At 37.6% G+C, this 20,891-nt stretch overlaps 1 protein-coding gene and 1 non-coding gene across 2 annotated transcripts in view; both read right to left on the bottom strand.

The window, feature by feature from the left end:
• LOC102228025 (FERM domain-containing protein 5-like) overlaps window positions 1–19,308 on the bottom strand; it is a 55,063-nt gene extending 35,755 nt beyond the window's left edge. Inside the window, exon 1 of the mRNA XM_005798220.3 lies at window positions 18,929–19,308. Within this exon, the coding sequence (XP_005798277.1) occupies window positions 18,929–19,030 (102 nt within the window). The 5' untranslated portion in view covers window positions 19,031–19,308. The remainder of the gene's footprint in view (window positions 1–18,928) is intronic.
• Window positions 19,309–20,201: 893 nt separating this feature from the next.
• Window positions 20,202–20,273, bottom strand: trnah-gug. The gene has a single exon. It is a non-coding gene; the product is annotated as a tRNA-His (tRNA).
• Between the last annotated feature and the right edge of the window lie 618 nt (window positions 20,274–20,891).

Here is a 20,891-nt window from a genome sequence, read left to right as displayed (position 1 = left end):
CAATAACCTTGAAACATTCAGCCAACTGCTCTTCACACCAGCAGTATTTTTCCAAACATGCAACATGACAGACAGTGCGGCAGCATCTTCTCGGTTCTAAAAGCAGAATATTCTTCTATAATCCTCTTGGATTAGCAGTTACATAAAATATCTTGATTGAGAGAAATAATCCACCACCGAATATGAGAACAAGGTCACAGTGGAAAAGAAAAATCTCTGGAGTGGGTTATTATCTCAACATTGCCAGACTATGTAGAAGGAGGTGGAGAAGATACAAGAGCAACGAAGGACAGTTAGTCCAGCAAAAACTACACTTTTGCTGCATTTCTCTTGCATTCGTTGAAGATAAAGTATTAGCTGAATGAAAAAGTATCTTTGAGAATAAGGGCAGGGAAAGATAATTCTATGTAAAGAAGCTTTAATTGTGCCCCATGTATAATTCTCTGTGGATTAAGTTTTGGCTGCCTTACTACAACCCTATTCTCTTAAAGATATACTCCAAGGCCTCCATCACTCTGTCTCAGGCGCTGCTGAACTGAAATATTTGTGACTGAGCTTAAACAGTATAATATTGTTCATCTGACAAGCTGCTGTGCCCCCTCTTACTGCCTCCCCACAGTGACTCATCAGGCAATAACCTTGACAAACAACCTTCAACACCCACACTCCACATAGCAACACTGATAAGATTTACAAAGTAATTTAGAGCTACTCTCCTCCATCTGTCAGCTTCCCAATTATATAAGTTTCCAAGCATTTATGTGCGCCCATAATTCACTCAAGAGTCTGTGCAATGCAGAGAGTTATTTCTGACTCCAGGCAATCAATGCTGGTGGCAATCTTATGGTGTATCTGGATTGTTGTTAAAGCTGTGCAGACTGATGATCAGAGGCCAACCGTGAGTCTGACACAGCGGAAGGCGGTGCTATCTCTTTGCATCAGTGCTAAAACAAATGACAATGGGATTGTGAGTACTACTATTGGTTTCTCTTACTCAAGATGACAGAGTGCAGAGAGAAACGCCAAGCACTGATCTGTGGGATAAATCCAGTATTAAATTATTAGCCAATGTGCCTGTTCAATCTGCACAAAGTGTGCATGAATTCAATACCTCATGTACTTGCAACATGGAACTGTAGTTATTGACAAGGTGTCGTGTGTATTACCTTGCAAAAAGACTGCAAGGTAATGAACTTTTAGAAATACCCATGTTGCAATGACAGATTTCAAGTTTTATTGGGATTTTTAATACTAAACCAACAACAAAGTTGAGAATAATTGTGAAGTAAGACCAAAATGATACACAGTTTTTTAACAATTGTTTAAAACTACAAATCTGAAAATCCTTTTTATTCATCTACCTCCTTTACTTTATAATCCCACATAATGTTGAACATAATGTGCAAAAAATAGTCAAATTTGAAATTTGGTCTCATTTTTTTCTATGGTGACAAGGAGAAAACCTTAGACATAGACATAGCTGAAACTGCAACAAAATTTGTTTCTATAAAGCATTAAATCAGGTTTGAATACAAATGAATGCCATACTTTAGAAATAACTTTAAAAATGCATCACTACCCTTCACCTGCTCAAATTTGAAATGGTAAAATAAGATCCAAATAAAATACAGAAAGATTTGTGATTGTATTGTGAAAATTGTTGAAAGGTAATGTTCAGCAAGGCGCTGTATGTTGCAAAGTTATAAGATTAAGACGGATGCTTCGGGGTTAAGATTTTGTACATTATGCGGAATTTACCCCCACATTGTGTCCAAAAGTGTTTACTACTACCAATAGAAAATCTATTACATATGAAGATATCTTCTCACAATTTATTCCATATTACTGTTCTAAATGAGTCTTAAGGCCTAGACGGCTTGGCAGAGCCATGGAGAGATAATGCAACCCTGATGGAGATAAAGGATGCATTAAGGAAAGGAGGAAGCAATAAATAATCTTTTAACAGTCAATGTGAGGATGTGCAGAATTTTGAATCAAAACGATTAAACCACTTAGCTTTCATGCAGAAAACAAATGGTATGTAAAAAACAATTTACATGATAAAGTAAACAAGACAAATTTTAAATATTTGAGATAATTCTCAGTTACTCACCCCCACTGGTCCATAGCAGTCAGTAAACTACTTTTGAGTTTGGTTCTAGAAAGTTCAGTTTTCTGTGTACTATGCTTCATAAACTGCTGGGAGACTCTAACCACTAAGAACATAATTTTGAAACAGAATACCTATATAAACTAAAAATATTTCATTTGATTTGGGGATTTTTTTGGATTAAATTTATGTGTAGATACCATAAAAATATAGCATTTTTACTGAAGGTTACAATGCAGTGGCATTTCCTGATTTATAAACAAAAGTAACAATCATAATTGAATAATTAGGTTCTTTCTTATTCTTACCATTAGAAACTTCCTGTGATTGTTATATATCATTCCTCAGCCTTCTATACCAGGGCTGGAGATACTGACAAAAGAGCAGAGAGACACTTTGATCTCAAAGTATTCTGGCATATGGCCGCTGCCTGCAGCAGACTAAAGGGAGCAGGTCAGGGGAATGGCAAAGATCAGATCAGCCAAAGCATCTTGACAGGTTGCAGTGTTTGGCGGTCAATGCAAGGCTAAATTTAGACAAATCTTAGGCTAAAAACTGAACAAAAAGGCTACAAGGAAAGCCTACTCTTTAAGCCGGTATTGAGTACTTTACTTCAGAAACAAAAATCTTAATAATAAATCAAAACAGAAATATTAGCTGTGAATGAGTGGGCAGTGAATTATTGACAAGAGTCTAACACAGAAGGAGCAGGCCTGACATCTTGGCAGTAATTACAGCACAATTTTCAACACATCCTTAGCTAAAGCTCAAAAGTCAAAAATCTATTCTCTCAATACTTCAGAAGGATTTTTTTTAAAGTAAATGTCTAGTCAATATGTGGATTTACAATAAATTAAACTTAATCAGCACTGAAAACCTGTAACCCTATAGCATAGCATTATCTAAGACTGTCTAGAAATATCTTAGTATTTGAAATTTTCTCTTGGTATAACAAATGAATTATTCATGTAGTCTTTCATTGATTATTTAGCTGATTGCTACTATAAAGTAAAGCTCAATATATGTGGTGATGCAGCTACTGCAAAATAATTTTAAAAAGTTGACCCACCCTGAATGTCATAAAATCCTGTATGGTTTAACCTGGTGAGACGATACTGATGCTGTTTTTGCAATTTTTCTAAGTCACTTTGGTGCATTTCTTGAATCATTCTCGACATTTGTAAAACAGTAAGCAAATTTCTCAAAACAATTCATACAAAAAGCAACGCATCATTGATCACTTGTAAACGTGAGTCTCTTTCTCAAAATCCTTATTTCATCTCTCAATAGTAAATACCTGTGTCAGTGAACACCTTGTGTCATTGTGTATGCATAAGATAGTCAAATTGCTTTGTCATGTGGTCAGAGATCAAAGGCAAGATTCACAATTACATTTTTATTGTAATTTACTGGCATTACAACAACTACAATACAAAAGAGTTTTGCAACATGTACACAGAAACAAGAAACTACTTTTTGATATGCACAAGTGACACAATGATTTAAGATTGAACAAGTTACTTTGAAATTTTCGATTCTTATCTGAGAATGCACAAGGAAAAACTGAGAAAAATCAAATTTGACCAAGAATCCAGCAAACACACAAGACACTTGTAATTGAGGAACAAAAATCCACAAATCACAGGCGGTAGCTACTACAAGGTAGGAAACTAACAGGAAAAAAGTGCATGTTACTCATGCAACATTATCTCTCAATGTTGCATGACAAAGCCTACTCACGCATTGATTGCACCGCCTACGGTCCATGGTGATCCCCTGCCTTCAATGTCAATAAACCATATGACTGCTTAAGATTGACAGCCAATTCACACCCACAGGAGGAAAGATCTGAGGATGTCGTGAAGGGTATTCCTGTGGGTTTTCTGTAAAGCTCTGCTGCCACTCACCAAATATCAATCCTCATAAATATAGGGGGGCAGTTAATGCCAGCTGAAGAGAAGGCCTTTCAATGAAATCCTGAGCAGACAGAAGATTGATAATTTGTCTTTGAAGATGGTGGAATAAACTTTATGCTCAACACAGAAAGTTAGGAAACTGAGTAACTGACTGTCAGGGTTTATCCAAATGAGAATGATTATCTAAGACTGTCTAAAAATATCTTAGTATTTGAAATTTTCCAAACCCTGACAGTCAGTTACTGTAACTGTAACTGACAGTTACTGTCAGTTTTATTATTTTATCATAATAAAATAGGAGGAATAGTTTTAAGCAGCTGGATGAATCAGCTGAATCTTCTGATGTATATGAACCACCATCAATGACAAACGTAACCCAATCTGCATTAAATTATTGCCCTGAATAAAACAAACATTTAATCTAATACTGTTAATCAGTGTTGGACTGTGATTTCTTCTTTTATCCAAGAACTAAAAGTGACAATGATGAAGGCAGGCATTAGAATTCACTAAAACAGACATTACATGTAGTCTTTCAAGCAATACGAGGGGCCTCCATTATTTAATCAGAATTTGTGATTTTTTAATTTCTCCAGCATCTTAAATAAAAATGTACGTAGTTATAAATTATGTTGTTACTAAATTTATGTATGTACTGGTATTTTTTTCACAGACAAAGATACTACTACAGCTGTTAAGACTCTTCACACCTCAAGAAATGCACGAAGATGTAAACATTACAATAGAACCAGCCTTCACAGACACCGATGACCATAAATATGTTTATGATTAATTATCTCTCATGCATGTAGAGGTTATTAGACACTCTCTTCTGTAGATTCCCCCTCTCTGCACCTGCAATGAGAAATGACTGCTGCTAAAAATAGCTAAGCTCACCACAACCCTGACCACATCATCATCATCAGTTTTCCCCATGGTTTACCTCCTGGTATCTCTATTGATTGTGCTGATTCTAACTTAATTGCATTTGGATTTTCCTGTATTACATGAACCAATACCATATAAATACCTGTTGGCACATAATCAGTATAAACATAATGATATCATCCCGTTTCTTTTTCAGGTGTATATAAAGCTGTATATTCTTGTTCATCTCAATAATTTTGAAATCATAGGAAAATGTCAGGGGTTTTTTTTGGGGCCCACATTTAAAATATTCAACATAAATTGAAGAACAGATCTGATTAGATAGCTTCTCCAACCAAAGAAGCCTCAGATGTTTCAAGCAGAACTGTAAGAATGACATTTTGAGCTGCAGTGTAAACAGTCCTTTATTACCATCAGGAGCACCCCCCCCCCACCCCCTTGGGGCAGCAGCGAGCTCCATGAACACCATTAATAAAGAGAGGAGCGCCTCTGGTGAAATAATCCCCTCCAGAGTGTAATTCAGCAGCCATATGGTACATTTCTGTCTATGCACTGAGCCAAAACAAAGACACTGCTGCCCCTAAAAGCAGCTTTTACTGTCCAGAATATTTTTTCTTTTTGTTTGTTTTTCTACAACATTTTGAAAACTTCCAATATCACAGGTGTAATACTAGCCTGGTAAAAACCTACACCTCTTTCTATGCTTTGATACAGCTATTAACCCTCAGAAATTATTAGTTGCTGATTTGATTGGATATGATTTTACCCTATTGCTAATGTTTGGACATGATATACATGACATACTACGATATGAAGCTCACTGGAAACTGTGTTCACTTCCTCTGCTGCCATTTCTAAGCGACAACGCAGGCAAACTGCAATTCTAAAACAGCGCAGAAACTCAACTTCTTCTGTTTGCTAACTGGCCACGATGAAATGTGTCCTTCTTCCATAAAATGGATTATGAATGTGCAACATAAACACTGAGAACTAAAAAGAGAGCTCCACTCACTCTTATTAAAAGGACTTTTAAAAAAAAATATTGAAAGTTTTGACCTTGTGATGTTTTCAAAATTTGAGTCCAGAGTTTATTGAAAATGCACTGTTTACCATTTTCATAGTTAAAACACAGTCAACCTTGCTTTCACCTGAAGTAGGGTTTTATTTAATTCTATTAAAAACAAAAAAGCTACAAATCAGCACATTCATTTACAACCAGTAAACAGGACTACATTAAAGCATCTTCTTCAATATGTTTGTCAAATGATCATCTCCCCTGTGCTGCCCTTTGACAGACATCAATTAGATAAATACAGACATTAAATGATCCATTTGGACAGAAATAAAAGGAACAAATCCCTAATGTATTTATGTTGTTAACAATACAAGTAAAAAAAAAAAAAAAAAACATGATCAACTTCTTTTAAAATTTATTTTAGGGTAGTATCAAAGGGCTGTGAGAGCTCATTTAGTGGAAAATATGAGTTAATAAAAATGCTGATTTCCTTGCTTACATAACAGTGAGCTCAAAAAGAAATTAAGACAGTCCCTGAGAAACATGAAGCCTTAGGATCAAACACACAACTGCTCAATCTGAACCTCGAGTCAGAATTTGGCCTAAAAACCCAATTTCCTTGAAGTGGTAGCTTTTTTTGACTCCTTGCACTAGACTTGAGTCCAGTTTCTCATAATAGCTATATTACTGCACACAGATGGGAAATGTGTGAATCTCATTACTGGATTTGCTAAAATGAGCAGACAATTTTTGGAGACAGGAAAAGAAAGGAAAGAGAGGCAAAAACAGACTTACTGCCTAGTGTATCTGGACACAACCTAATGGAACAAAAGTGATTATTAGTGTTTTCTTTGATTTTTAGGCACTGTAGTAGCAGAAAGATGAGGACACCAGGAACATATGCTGTGACAGCCACTGTGTCCCAGGCTAATTAAGAACTGATGGGAACAAATTGAAACATGAAGAGTAATTTGGACAAGGGATGAGAAGTAAGATAAGATTTGCACTGTTCGTAAATCTGATGAACAGGATAGTTTAAAAATTCTAAAGCTTGACATTTTCATTACTCATTAGCTTCTCTGTAAGTGAAATCATTTTTTAGAAACAAAACATGAAAAATCATGATTTTTAAAAAAAAAAGAAAGGTTTGAGATTTGTTGCTTATTTAGCAGATTTTTATTTTTTTAATTAATAAACAAATCCCCAAAATCTGCATATTTATTTTAGTAAATTTAAAATCCTGATAATACTACTACAATACATAACACAGCTTGAATAAAAATGATTATATTTGGAAAATACATTTTCACAACAGTAGAAATCCATTCAACAAAGAAAGAAATCTGATATCAACCATAAGGTCCTTTACATGGTTTAGAGAAATTTATGGTCTGTGAGCTAAATAACAATAAAACATTATTTATACTAGAAAGCTTTTCTCTCACTTAATGCATTCAAGAAATAAAAATCCTAACAAATAAACAGTCTACAGCCAGAGTAGTGTAAGACAGTCTAAAAATGTCGCACTATTGTTACTGCTTTTAATCAGAGCACATTTGCTGATTGGAGCAGGAACCTGCAGTGGACAGCTCCCTTTGTGTCTCCAGCTTGTTGTGTGTTTGTGTGCGGCCTGTCTCTTTGTCTACTTTGTGTGTGTTCATCTATCTCCTCCTCCAGAGACATGCATCTCTTATGACTGCTCTGACACACATATACACACACAAAGGGAAGGAAGACTGATTGCTTGCATGAATAGCTGTTAGTGTAATCTGCCAACACAGACGCATGTAGAGTGATGGGAGATGCCCAGGCTTTTTTTTTGTTTGTTTTTTATGCTAAGATGGAGCAACTATTAATTAGCATAATGCACAGAGATAGTGCTAACATACAATGCTTTTAATAAGGAAACCTGTCTAACTTCCCATTGAGGAAAGTGTTTCTCGAGAGGATGTCTGTGGTGAGTGGGTGGCAGATGAGACTTGGATGAACGTAACTTTCTACAAGTATTTTGTCAAGCTGTAACTGTAAGTAACAAAAATCAGAATCAGTATATGTTATTTTGACATAATGATACACCACTACACATGATTACCAAAATGAAAAATAAAACAAAAAACTCTATGTCTTCCTAAATTCCGGTAGATGATTTGGCTGTTTGCCATGGAATACCTAAAAGGCACCAACAACGTTCACGTTCTCTATCGCAGACGTGATAGATGGCTAATAAGGGAAGGAGTGAAATAGACATGTGAACAGAGCTCCTCTGTTCAGCTCAAGAGGCTCTCTTCATCAGTAAGAAGGTGACTGAGTCTTAAGAGCTGCACACTTATTGATGAGAGTGCAGAGGGGGTTTCCTAATGAACTCCTTTTTTTTTTTAAGGTACGGAACAATATCAGAAACCTTTGTGGTTGTTGCAGATCATGCCTCTTTAAAGAACATTCTTCCAAATACTGACATTTTAGATTAGGGATGCACTATGTATCTGCATTAACATTGGTATCAGTGATTGTTTAACATATCAGTACAGGTCCCATAAGTAAAAGTGGCCCGATATTAAGAACTGATGTTTATTTCCACCCTATTTACGTTTGTTTGTATGTGTGCGTGTGCGTGCATGTGTGACAGTGATTGTGATCACTGTCACACATGCCAAGACATACCAATTCGACAATGATTAAGATATTGTCGAATCGGGGTGCCTATGTTCGAGTCCATCCAGACTTTTTCCATATGTTGTTGAACAACGGTGGAATAACCTACCAAGCACAACTGCAGTCTTTCAAGGGGTAGTATCATGTAAAATCAACAATTTTGAGCTTTACAATATGTTATAATGCCATTCTCTCATCAAAAACATACTTCACAGAGCTCCCCTTCCCCAGAACTCTCCGATTCAGCTCCTTCAAACTAGCACCAGCAGCAATTAGCACACACCTGGTGGAACTGCACATCTGCTGAGCTCATCAAATGAGCTAGTATTCAGTGAAATGCTTAACAGAGGTGTGATGTGTTGATGACTTCCTGAATGCGGCTCCTTTAAGAAACTCTTGAACATCCAGTTCTTCAGAGGGCATGTCCTGTCCCACCTAGTCCTATCTGTTTCTGTACATCATTCAATGCCTGTACTTTATTTCTACAATGTACTGACTAATAGTCTTCATTTCAAGTAACCTATTAGCTTTGATAACAAATGCATTGTTATATCCTCTTTAGTAAGTTGCAGTAAATTGACTGAATTTTATATAGCGCTTTTCTAGTTATAACGACTACTCAAAGTGCTTAACATTAGAGCCACACTCACCCAATTGCACTCACAAACACATTTATACGCAGATATGCCGATCAATAGGCAACTTGAGGTTAAACGCCTTGTCCAGGGGCCCAACAACACTGAGCAGACAACACACAGATGTCTCAAGTTTCTCAAAAACATGCTCAGGAATCTTTGGATAACTGTTGTTATCAGGAAACTATGGTATCACCATTCATCTGCAATGAGCAGAACGGCATTAAATACACTGTACATTGTCAATTAATGAATTCAGATTTTTTTTGTCTTTACTTGAAATACTGCATATTTTATAGGATACTATACCATCACAAAGTCTTTACTGAAATCAGATTATTTAGAAATTAGTCATATCTTGTCTTTTAAATTAAAGACAAATAAATTAAGAAATTAAATTGCAAACTAACTATATTTACTTATACAGAACCATACCTTGATGAAATACAGATGAAATTCTTAATAAAATGCACAACACAATTCAAATAATCTAATAATATATAAGGTCCTGGCCAGCACCAAAACAATAATGTGTATTCACAGATGCAGAGGCAAAAATCAACACAGATCAGTTAGTTGCCTGAGGTGACAAAAGCAATATGAGCAACAAAGGTGAAGATGCAAAAAGGAAGAGAGAAATGGTGCTAATTAGTTTTCTTTTTTTACTGTGCAGCTGAGCTATGAACTTCACTGTTATGGCCCCTGGCCTCTTGAGGCTATACAAGCTCCTTTTTTGTTGTTATGCAGGTACAACTGTGAGGGCACACCTTCCTGATTGGCTGCTTGGAGGTTGCAGGAGAGCAGCCACCCCATTGGACCAGCAGAGATTTGTAATGCCGATCAGACATTGATGAGCCTCACCTGCTCCCTATAAAAGGCACCTGAAATCATTCCTCCAGGAGGGCAGCTAGCAGGAAGTGGTTTTGTAAAGCTGTTCCCCCACCTTTGGGCAATTTAAATTATTTGTTCTTGCTTTTTCTGTTAAGTAGTTTGAATCTGCTTTAGATTGGTTTGTACAAGCTAGAAGCTTGTGTTTGTGTTTGGGAGGTTTGGTGCTCCCTTTTGTCCTTTCATTTGGGTTGTTTTGAGTTTACTTTAGACTGACTTGTTTGAACATTTTGTAATTTAATTTGCACTTAACCATTCTTGAATTTGTTAGCCCTTCTCTTTTGTTTTAATTGGGTTAAGTTGTATTCTGTTTTGGTTTGTGAAATCATCTTTTTTTGTAATAAATAATTTTACATTCCATTATTTTTCTCTGGACACATTTTTATGTTACCGCCCCTGAACCCCTAGACCTTGGGGGTGTAACATTCACGATTGAGGCAGAGAGAAAAGGAGTGGCCCATGGAGTAGATCACAGCGGGATGAAAGTAGGACAAGGCAGGAGGACATCAGGAAAAAAGGCTCTCATAATGTAACAAATGTTCTTTTATGATACTTTAAACTTGAGGGCATTACCGCGGTTGCTCTCTTTTTCAAACGTCTGGAGCTGCTTGGCCATGAGAAGCCTGTCACGGCTGTCAAAACCCATCTGATGTTAGTTCAGCACCTGGCCTATGGGCTGGTTTACACCCATGTTAGAGTTCATTTCCATCACAAAGGAACTTTAGTGGCACTGTAGAGTATGCCCAAGGATTAAGAAACAACTACCATATTGGTTGAGAAAAATATGTTTCCATGAAAAAGTATAAACTTAGAAATTAAGAGCAGAGCTGCACTATGTTAACATTATGCATTAATAAATCTGCTGCACTTCAGCTCACCAGCACTTCCGACTGTTCTTAAGACAAAGTACATCACTGCTGTTTTTGTTTAAGTGTACTACGAAACTTTTCCTGTGCTTCCTCATTAGTCTGCGGAGGCACACGGGCCTGGAGTTTAGAGAAAGACAAAGGCTGGAGTCTCTCAAACAAGAGAGAGAGAATGAGTGAAAGCTCCAAGGCCCATGAAAAACAGCAGCAGGGTGATGACGGGCTAGCTTAGAAGGAAGAAGTGAAAACAGTTCTGTAAAATTTGTTCAGCTTAATGGCAAACCTTTCTTTAAAAACCACTCAGTAAAATAAAGTGCCACAATCGGTTTCACCCAGTTTATTGCAAACTATGATTTAACTGCAACAAATGTGATTCACAGTAAAACAACTATAGCATTCTGTGTGTGAGAACACTGCATAGGTTTTTAGACTTTTAAAAATGTGTGAAAGCAGTTTATGAAGAGGTCTAGAGCAGACTAGATAAGTTAGATTTATAATTTATAAAACATCCTTCAGCCACCAGAGAACAATCACCAAGCAAATAAATTGATGATGGATCCATTCAAACCAGTTTGTCCCACCATGCCTCCACCTGCAGTACAGCCTGTTCCATCATTATTCAAGCTAAGAGTCAAAGTTAATTCAAAGTCAAGTTTGAACAGAAAACATGATCCAAGATACATTGCAGGGGAAAGTAAGTCTTCTGCTTTGTTTATATGCCTTATAGGACATTAATCTAGCTATTTGAGGCAGCACCAGTACATATGTGTTTACAAGAAGATAATGGATTATTCCATTTTAAAACTTCAAATATGAGCATCAATAGATTTAAACAAGTCCTGATTTTTTTTTAATGCATGAGACTAGATAAATCCATATCACAATCTGTCTTAAGTTCAGCACAGCGCAAGAAAACGTCATTATGACGTTTATCACACCCTTGTCATGAGAAAATCCAGATTGCTTACTGCTTTTCTCAATCTCTTGTCAGTTTCTTTTGACCCCCACCAATCTCACAAACCCAGATTCTCATTATATCATAAATACATTTAAATAAATGTTTCCAAAACTTTATTTTTACGTTTTGTATTTTTGTAAATTTGTGCAATTGAAAACTTTTCTTATCCAGCTATTTTTTTTTTACAACTATACAGTTGTTGAAAAGGTTTGCTCTTTTTAAACTCTGTATTTCAATAGCACCTCAGTACAACTATGTTGCAAAGCAAAAACAGGCTCAGAAGGGAAAACATTTTAGCTGTTGGGTATCAAAACTGCATCCACTCACAGACAGCGATGAAAATGCTGTGGGATATGGTTCACAACCCGGAGCAGAATGGTCTTGAGGGGGGAGACATAAGGAAACAAACAAAAGGTGAGTCAGACTCTGACTTTTCATTTTTCAGTTGTCGTTTTGCATGTCCAACTGCTGGGAAATGCTCATTAAACATCATAAAACACTGCGAGTAAATCAGGTATTATGTTGCAGCTAGCTAATTAAGCTGGGATCTGAATCATAACATTCGGGAATCTGCACTACATTTGATTCTCAATATATCACAGTCTGAAATGACTCGAACTGGTCAAACGTGAGCTGGATAAGTGTAGGCTGTAGAAGATTTGTCAAACCTTTATTCTGTATTATAAAAAATACAAAATATGCATTTCATTTTTTTAAATATTTCAACTTATCGATCTCAATAGCAAATTGTGGGTTATTGACATTAATTATAAGTAACATAATAAATTCTTGCGTTTTTGTTTTTTTTCTTTGCAGGATGGTGTGAGCATGGTGCGAGTATGTGCCTGGATAGGTGTGAGCTGTTGTGTGTTGGCCATAGAAGGAAGTGCTTTTCCAGGGCAGCATTTATGCAAAAAATATGTGCACAAAATAATCTGACTGAACACAACCTAAAATTCAACTTAGGATGTTATTTACTCCAAAAAATACTTATTAAAATCTCTTGGATATAACCATTAGCATTCTGTTTGAATGTAAGCTATACACTTCCAAAGATACCAGAGATAATAGTCTGGTATTTGATTATCTCTGAGCCATTTATATCACTCCTGTACATTAGGGCAGGAGTTACTAACACCCATTATTAGTCATAAACTTAACCTTTTTTTTTTTTTTTTTTTTAAATAAGGTACTTTAAGAAATTTCCAAGTTGGTTTTCCCCAGTAGTCTAAATGTGGAGTTCCATTGAGTTGTGCCAACTCATTTGCAAGGCTGCTGCTACCAACAAACCGTGCAATCTGTTTGTGGTACTATAGCTCCAGGCTTGGTCCTTTTTGTAAAAAAAAAAGAAAAAAAAAATGAAAGAAAAAATTTACAGTGTGAGGGGAACGGGATAATCAACCTCTGCTCTTTTCCACCTTTCTAATTAGTAGAGTGGTCAGAGCACAGATTTATTGCTCCGGCAGGGTGTTTAATAATCATGCTTTCAGGTACAACATAATGACCTCAGGCTTTACTTTGTTTCTCTTTGTCACACAATACATCTCAGTAAGGACAATGGAGGGCTCAGCAGACTGATCCCGACATGCTGACAGACTGCCTCCATGCTGCCCACACACGCACATTCACCCCTTCACACAAACACAAGACACACTGGGGGAATACAAGAGGGCCCTTTGGTCAGAGGGACCTGAGCAGGGTCTGCATTCTTATTTAGTAGTCTGATCTAAATATCATAAAGAGTTGTGGATTCTAAGGTCGTGTTTCATTTCTGTAAGTGTACACCAAAAGTCGTTTGACATTGTGTCTTCAGATAAGCACAGTCATAAATCCCAATGAGCCAGTGCAGGTCATGCACAGCTTAATTTCCATGAAATACTCTGCTGTACAGCAACACTATTTGAGAGGCCTCAGTGAAACACAGGAGCATTCTATTATACACTGCGTCCAAAGGCACTAGTAGCTCTTTCAACACCATGGTCCAGCATTCCTATCACCAACAACTAATGACCGGCAAAGTGCGACTGGCAAAAGTCATCCCTCACATCAAATCCCAATGAAGGAGTCTGGATTTTTCCGACAGGAGCTGCCATTTAGATGCAAACTGAAGTAATCCTTAATTACCACAAATCATGCTTCACAGGTTTTAGCCAATCAGCTGTTCAGCACAGATGCTGGTAAAGAGACGTGACATTCCCCTGAGATTCTATTTCATGAAACATTCAGACAGAATCGGCCACTATGAGGAATACACATAAACAAACATTTCTATTCTGCCATGTTAGACGGGCTCAGTTTAAATATGATATTTTTGTCACTGATATATTTGTGTCCAGAAGGAACAGAGGAACAACATGTAGCACGTGGAGCTTCTGTGCATGTTCTCCTTCAACTTTGGTTTCCAGTTTAAGCCATAGGCAAGATGGACTCCATCATATGTTTGGAGACTATTATCTTGAACCTTCTGGTTTGAGATTTTGATTGTAACTATCTTGCTTTTAAACAGATCAAAGCTAAAAACTGGTTAGATTCAGAATCATACAGATAGTTGTATCAATTGGGTACAGAATGACCTAAACAAGTAATTTTTTAGAGGATAAGTCGAAGACATATCATTAGAATATACTTTATCAGCTTCCCCTTTGCTTCTGTTTCTTACCCCATTAACATTTTCAACTGTACTTTTATTTAAACTGATCTATGGGATAAAATAAACGAAAATCATCAGACTTTTAGATGAAGGAAATCAATGCAACACAAAGTAAAACAGAACAGTTTCATCAAACAAATCCACCGACTATAAAACTATGACATCTAAATTAGCTTCAGTTGCTTTTAATTTTATACTTCACATTCTTCTTCCAATAAAGAGAACTAGAAGTAGATAAGAGATATGTTGTGCACTGAATGTTTCCAATGTGTTCCGAATAAGAGTAAAGAATTTATTTTCACATGAAACTGTAGATAATATAATAACTCCCAAGTGTCAAAAATTCTGCCAGGAATTTATGTTATCTAAAGTTGTAAGACTGAGTTGTTTAATGGGAACAGTGGGGCAGTTTCAGGAATGTCTGAGCTGATGTGGACAGATGACCACTTGTGTCCTCTCATTCCAGTATGGAAGGCACCAGTGCTTGCCAGTAGTTTTATAAGACGTCCTGACCACCGAGTGATCCCACAATTTCTCAGCGTAACTGCACAGTCACCGGAGCAACAGCTGAGGCACTGGCATCCTGCTTCAAAGTGAAGCACCCCTCAATACACAGTGTCCCATCCCCCAATGGGCTCCACTCAAGATGTCAGCACAGCTCTAGATAATGTTCAAAGGTTTTCTTTATTCAAGGCACTAACCAAGAAAGCCCTATTCTTTCATCTTCTCCCCATTTTTTGTTGAGGTAAAATAAGTGGCATAAGCAGAACTAGCACACTAAAGCAAGATTTACTGAAAATAACTGCTTATTGTACAACCAGAAAAAAAACAGAGTAGAATTTATTGTGTAGATTATTACTTTCAATGTTTCTCATTAAGTTCTTTAGGACGATTTTCATCTAAGAAAGACAATTGTATAATTGGACACATAGGGGTTACTGTCTTCTGGAGATGTAAGAATCTATCAGTCTATGTCCTCTCTGTCAATTAATACTGTAATATTTTCCAAGAAATCCACCTATGAATATTTGATCGTAATTGTTGCAACTTAAAGACACAACAAAAAAAAACATATAGAAACTATTGTTAGAAAATTTTACAAAACTGTTACACAAATCTCTTCGGAATGAGAGTAATAACATTATTTAATATCTTGATACGCTGTGCAGACACTCTCTCTGCACTGATGAAGACTAACTCACACAAATGCCTAAAGTGGCTGACAAGGCAGAAGAGTGGGACAGAGTGAAGTGTCTTGCTCAAGAACACATTAACTGAGACAGGCAGAGCTGGGGTCTGAACCCGCAACTCATTGGTTATAAGACGGACTTCCACCACCGTTGCCCAGCATATGAGAAAATGAAATCACATCTAAACAACTTTTGCTATCACAAAAGTAACGGAATGTCTAATGTGTTTAGATTTGACAATGGAGGCAAAATGATCAGGCTTTTTTTTAGCACTTAATGTTTTACAAAATGTCCCACTTTTTCTCATGTACGGATATGTGGAAAAACAACATCTGGCATGCAATGATTGGTTACTAATGTACCCCAAGTATCACAATTTCACAGTTAGGATGTCAATAAGATATTCAACCTATTGAATGAAGTCTCTCTGCTGTTGGTGCCAACACCTGACAGATCATAGCATCCATACCAAAGCTTATAAAGAGTTTAAGAAGCACAGCAGGGAAAAAAGCAGTCCATAAACTTAAAGTGATCGCATGTGATATCATAATGATGATATTTACTAATAATAACAAATCTCATGTAGCTTTGTGTGGCAAAATAAAAAACTGAAAAATGATTAATGGTACTCCGATAAAAAACAACTCTGAATGAAAAGTCCAAAACCCATTAAATATGCAGAGTGCTTTGGGGGTGTGATGAAGAAAAATAATAAAAATGTTGAATATGTATTCAGCTTTGTTACTTTGTATATTTCAGTCATTAGGAAACTGCTAAACAGTTGATTCTGCTTTGCAGATCGACTGAACTCACAAAGCAAAGAAGGCATGGGGCTCTTCATTCAATCTGCAGCTTGGTTGAATCTACTTGTAGTGGCCTACGTAATTATAAGTGCTCACTTTTCTACCCTCAGCATACTGGAAATCTCTATAATTTATTAAAGTAAAACTAAGGTTCATCCATCATGGTTGAGAGTGCACTAAAAAGATGGGTGCATTTTCTGTCAAACTGGTAAAAACCTCCCGTGTCCTGCTGAGTCTAATTTTGTACTTATAAGTTCTACTGAAGATGGCTGTAACATGTAGGGGACACAGGGACAGGAATTAGGAAGTAACTAAAAATATTACAAGATAGGAAATTCAAGGCAAGACAATGGTAGGATGATGAACTAAGCTAGGGGCAAATATGAGAATGGAGCCATTAAAAAAGTTTGGTTGAAAGTCAGAGTGATGGAATCAAGTGTCTACTGGAAATAAGTTCACTCCACTCTGAAAACGGGATAGGACAAATACAGAAGCAGGACAGAAAGAGACTGGAACACAGAGAGAGAGAGAATAAAGTGCGGCTTTGAGAATCTATGACTCGCCTCTTACTTTGCATTCCCCAGTCTCAGTGTCCTGATATCCAGCGTTTTTGTTTTTTTTTTTCCTTTCCCCTGGCAGGCCATAAAACCTGGAGGGAAGCGACTAAATGTGGAACACACACAAGTAATGTGGCCAGTCAGGTGGATTATCTTGCTCCCTTACAGGACGGGGTTTTGACGGAAAGATAATCAGGATGCCAGACAGTCACGGCAGAGCTGGAGCATTCTCCTGTTTCATTCTGCTCCATGCTGCCCCTCCATCCACTCCGGTGACGTCAGCTACCCGACTCTGCTGCAAACAGCACACCTGCTGGTATCACAGTCCATCTGGCCCAGCTCCATCACTTGCTCAGCTCTCTAAGCACAAATACAGGTCTGTTTACAACCTAGGCGCACTCCCGCAGCACTACAGTAAATTTCGTGTCGGTTTCACCGTGGCTTATTGGGGAGAAGAGGAGCAATTACAGTATAACCTGTTGACAATATTGCAGTGGCAAGACTTATTAATATCAGCGTTTCATTGTTTGACAGGTGCAAAGATCTATTTGTGATGTGCAGAGCGTCTCTAAGGATGGCTTTTCCCATTTCTTACAACTAAAAAGGATCAACAAACTGAATCGTTTTCACTAGAAATTGAAGTGACAGGTTCTCTCACCTGCTTTTTTGTCTAATGGGCATGAACACAGAACCTGCACAGTTATCAAAGCAAGGCTGTCAGAGACAAATAGCTCAGGGAAGCATTTTGCAAGAGTGCTGGCTTGTTTTAAGTTTCAAAGCAGCATGTTTTCTCTGAGAAAATCCAGTTTCTCTACTTGATGTTATTAAAAAAATTAATTAATAAATGTGACAGCTGCACTTCAATAACACATGGTACATTTTGGAAAAATATAGATCAGCAATGTGCAACTTCAGAGTTATTTCATGGGATTGCTTAACGTGTGTAACTAATGGAAAACTGCATGAAAAGCTGAATGGACAACCGAAAATCAATGGCAAATAAACTGATGTAAAATGGGAGACACATCATTTAAATAAATACCTTTAATACCTTTAGGAATGTGTGTTTTCATTCCTGTGTGTAATGAAAGCACAAAGGAATTGTGCGCTTTCATTACATACCAACAACCATCTTAAGGCAGTTGGTTTTTAGGAACCATAAAGCAAATTTATGAAGGGCACCGTACAAACATAGAGAAGAATAATTGACTCTGGTCACACATGACCAAAACCAAACTTTCTAACCTTCTGAAAAACAATATGGTGTGGCTGTCTACTCATCATTCAGATCACACATGGCAGTGGAAGCATCATGCTGAGGGGGATGCTTTTTGTCAGCAGAGAAACCAGTCAGAGTTCATGGAAACACAGCTGGAGATAAATACAGGGCAATCCTGCAAGGGAACCTTTCACAGTATGCAAAAGACTTGGACCGGAAGTCAACGATCCAAAACATACAGCCAGAGCTACAAGGATACGATCTAGATCAAGACTGAAAATCTTGCCTCAGGACTTAGAAAAATATAACGTGTCTTCTCCACCCAATATGAGCTTGGAACTATTTTGTAAATAATGGGTAAAAACAACATAATTCTCATTGATGGTTAAAGCAACTGTGGGTCAATGCCTCCCTCCACTGCAGATTTGTAAACACACTGCACTATTTTTGGGGTGTTTTTGGTGGGAGTTAACGCCAGCATTGTGGCATTCAGGCACTGATCCACTGTTCAAACACTCGCATGAGCACACACAATTGCAGCACTATTCGGTCCTCTGCGGAGCGGCCGACAGGTGACTAACCTGAATGGTGCACGTATATTCCGTATCGTCCAGCAGCCTGACAGTGCAGCTGTATTCCCGCTCCAGATTCCTGAGGCTGCCACTCATGAATCGGCTCAACATCTTCTCCACAGATTCGCCGCTGTGCCTCTGCGTCTACGGGACCAGAACAATAAAAACTCCACACCAGCGTGCAAGTGAATGTCACACCGAGCGCACTCCCCGGTCCCCTACACGACCAGCAGCCGCGTATTCAGCCACCATTGTTGTCCCGATTAAGTTTTCTTTGCAGTGGGGGTCCGTGTTGTTGAGCGCAAAATCCAAAGGATGCCCGCATCCAGATCCGGAGCCAGATCCAGGAGGCAGCTCGGGGGATGGTGTGTGCCTGTGGTCGAGCAAAGGATTATCTCTCACCATTCACCGCTGCCACTTCGGCAGGCGGGCGGGTCCCAATGCAAACTGACGTCAAAGTGAGCCAACAGGAGAGTGAGGCGTTTTGTCTGGGTTTTAGGATTATTTCCAATACAGATTTTTTTTCAACTCTGCAGCTTCTCTGACACAGCTATCTGCATAGCCACAATACAGGCTTACAAATCATAAATAGGACAATTCGGGTTTTTTTTTGTTTTGTTTTGTTTTGGGTTTTGTTCCAGTACTCATTACACTAGTGTATTATTTTTACCCAGATTCATTCACCCAAGAGAACCAAGAGTCTTTTGGGTCGAGATATAAATAAATAATTTTGTGTGGGATCGAAACCATTTTTAAAAAGACATCCTTGTAAGGAGTTACACGTAAAATAAATATATTTAAAACAAGCCAGTTTGATTTTCTGGTTTTCAATAAATACTCACAAGGTTGACCCCCAAACCTCTGACCTCAGGTGTCTCAGCAATTCATGTTTCTGTTATAGAATGAAAATGAACTGGATTGGTCTGCCACCTGCAGGTCGTACATTGAAATTGACCTGAAATTGACTGATGTGTGTAGAGGAGCACACATCATCAATAGTCGTTATTTTGTACCTAATTAATGTCACCATGAGACTGCCACAGGTGAAAAAGCTATTTAATAAATTGTGTGCATTGTTTTTTTTTTTGGGGGGGGGGGTCAAAATGCAAATGACGGTTCATTTTTAGTAAGTTATCTGGGATAGACAAAGTAGGCGACACACACAAATACTAATACTTTGCCCTACAAAAGTTCCCATTAATAATAAAAATATAGCGAGATATGTTCAGAAAATAATATTTTTTATTTGAAAAATGATGCCCGAAAGCCTTTCAAACCTCCTTGCCGTGACCCGGATTCGAACCGGGGTTGCTGCGGCCACAACGCAGAGTACTAACCACTATACGATCACGGCGAGCTATAGCCAGAGCTGGGGAGCGGGAGTTCAAATTAGAGTATATGTAGAGACAATAGTCCAACATTGCTGTGTTGCATGAAATATTTTAGGAGCTGTAAAATGTATTCTGCTTGTCAGTCAGCAGCGTGCACCTCGAAGGTTAATTTGTTTTATGTTGACTTGCTGCACATCGCGATAAGGAAGGTAAGTAACTGCTTTATTCAACTTCAAAATAAATTGTAGCTTTACTTCGACTCCCTTCTAGATGAAAGTAAAACTCGGTTATCTTCTGACGCTGTTAACAGATTTTGCAACTTTGGCTAGCTAATGATACATTTAGTAGCCAGATAAACGCCCAAACATTTCTCTTTCATGTGAATAAATGCGGTCAATAACTTATAATATTATTAACTTATAATATTGTCAAATTACTATGCCAAATAATTCGTCCTAAAATAATGAAATTCTTTTTTTTTTTTTTTTTTTTTTTTTTTGCAATAAGTGATTTTGGCATTGAAATCACCCCCTTTTTATTGCCAAAAGGTGATGTTGGCAAAATTACTTTAGGCAAAAAATGACTTGGGCCATTATGACGAATTGATTTTTATCACAGTGCGCTGCAAAAAGTATTTATAC

This window comes from Xiphophorus maculatus, chromosome 2, assembly GCF_002775205.1.
Source record: "Xiphophorus maculatus strain JP 163 A chromosome 2, X_maculatus-5.0-male, whole genome shotgun sequence".
Taxonomy (NCBI): domain Eukaryota; kingdom Metazoa; phylum Chordata; class Actinopteri; order Cyprinodontiformes; family Poeciliidae; genus Xiphophorus; species Xiphophorus maculatus.
This window is presented reverse-complemented; position numbering and strand designations above follow the sequence as displayed.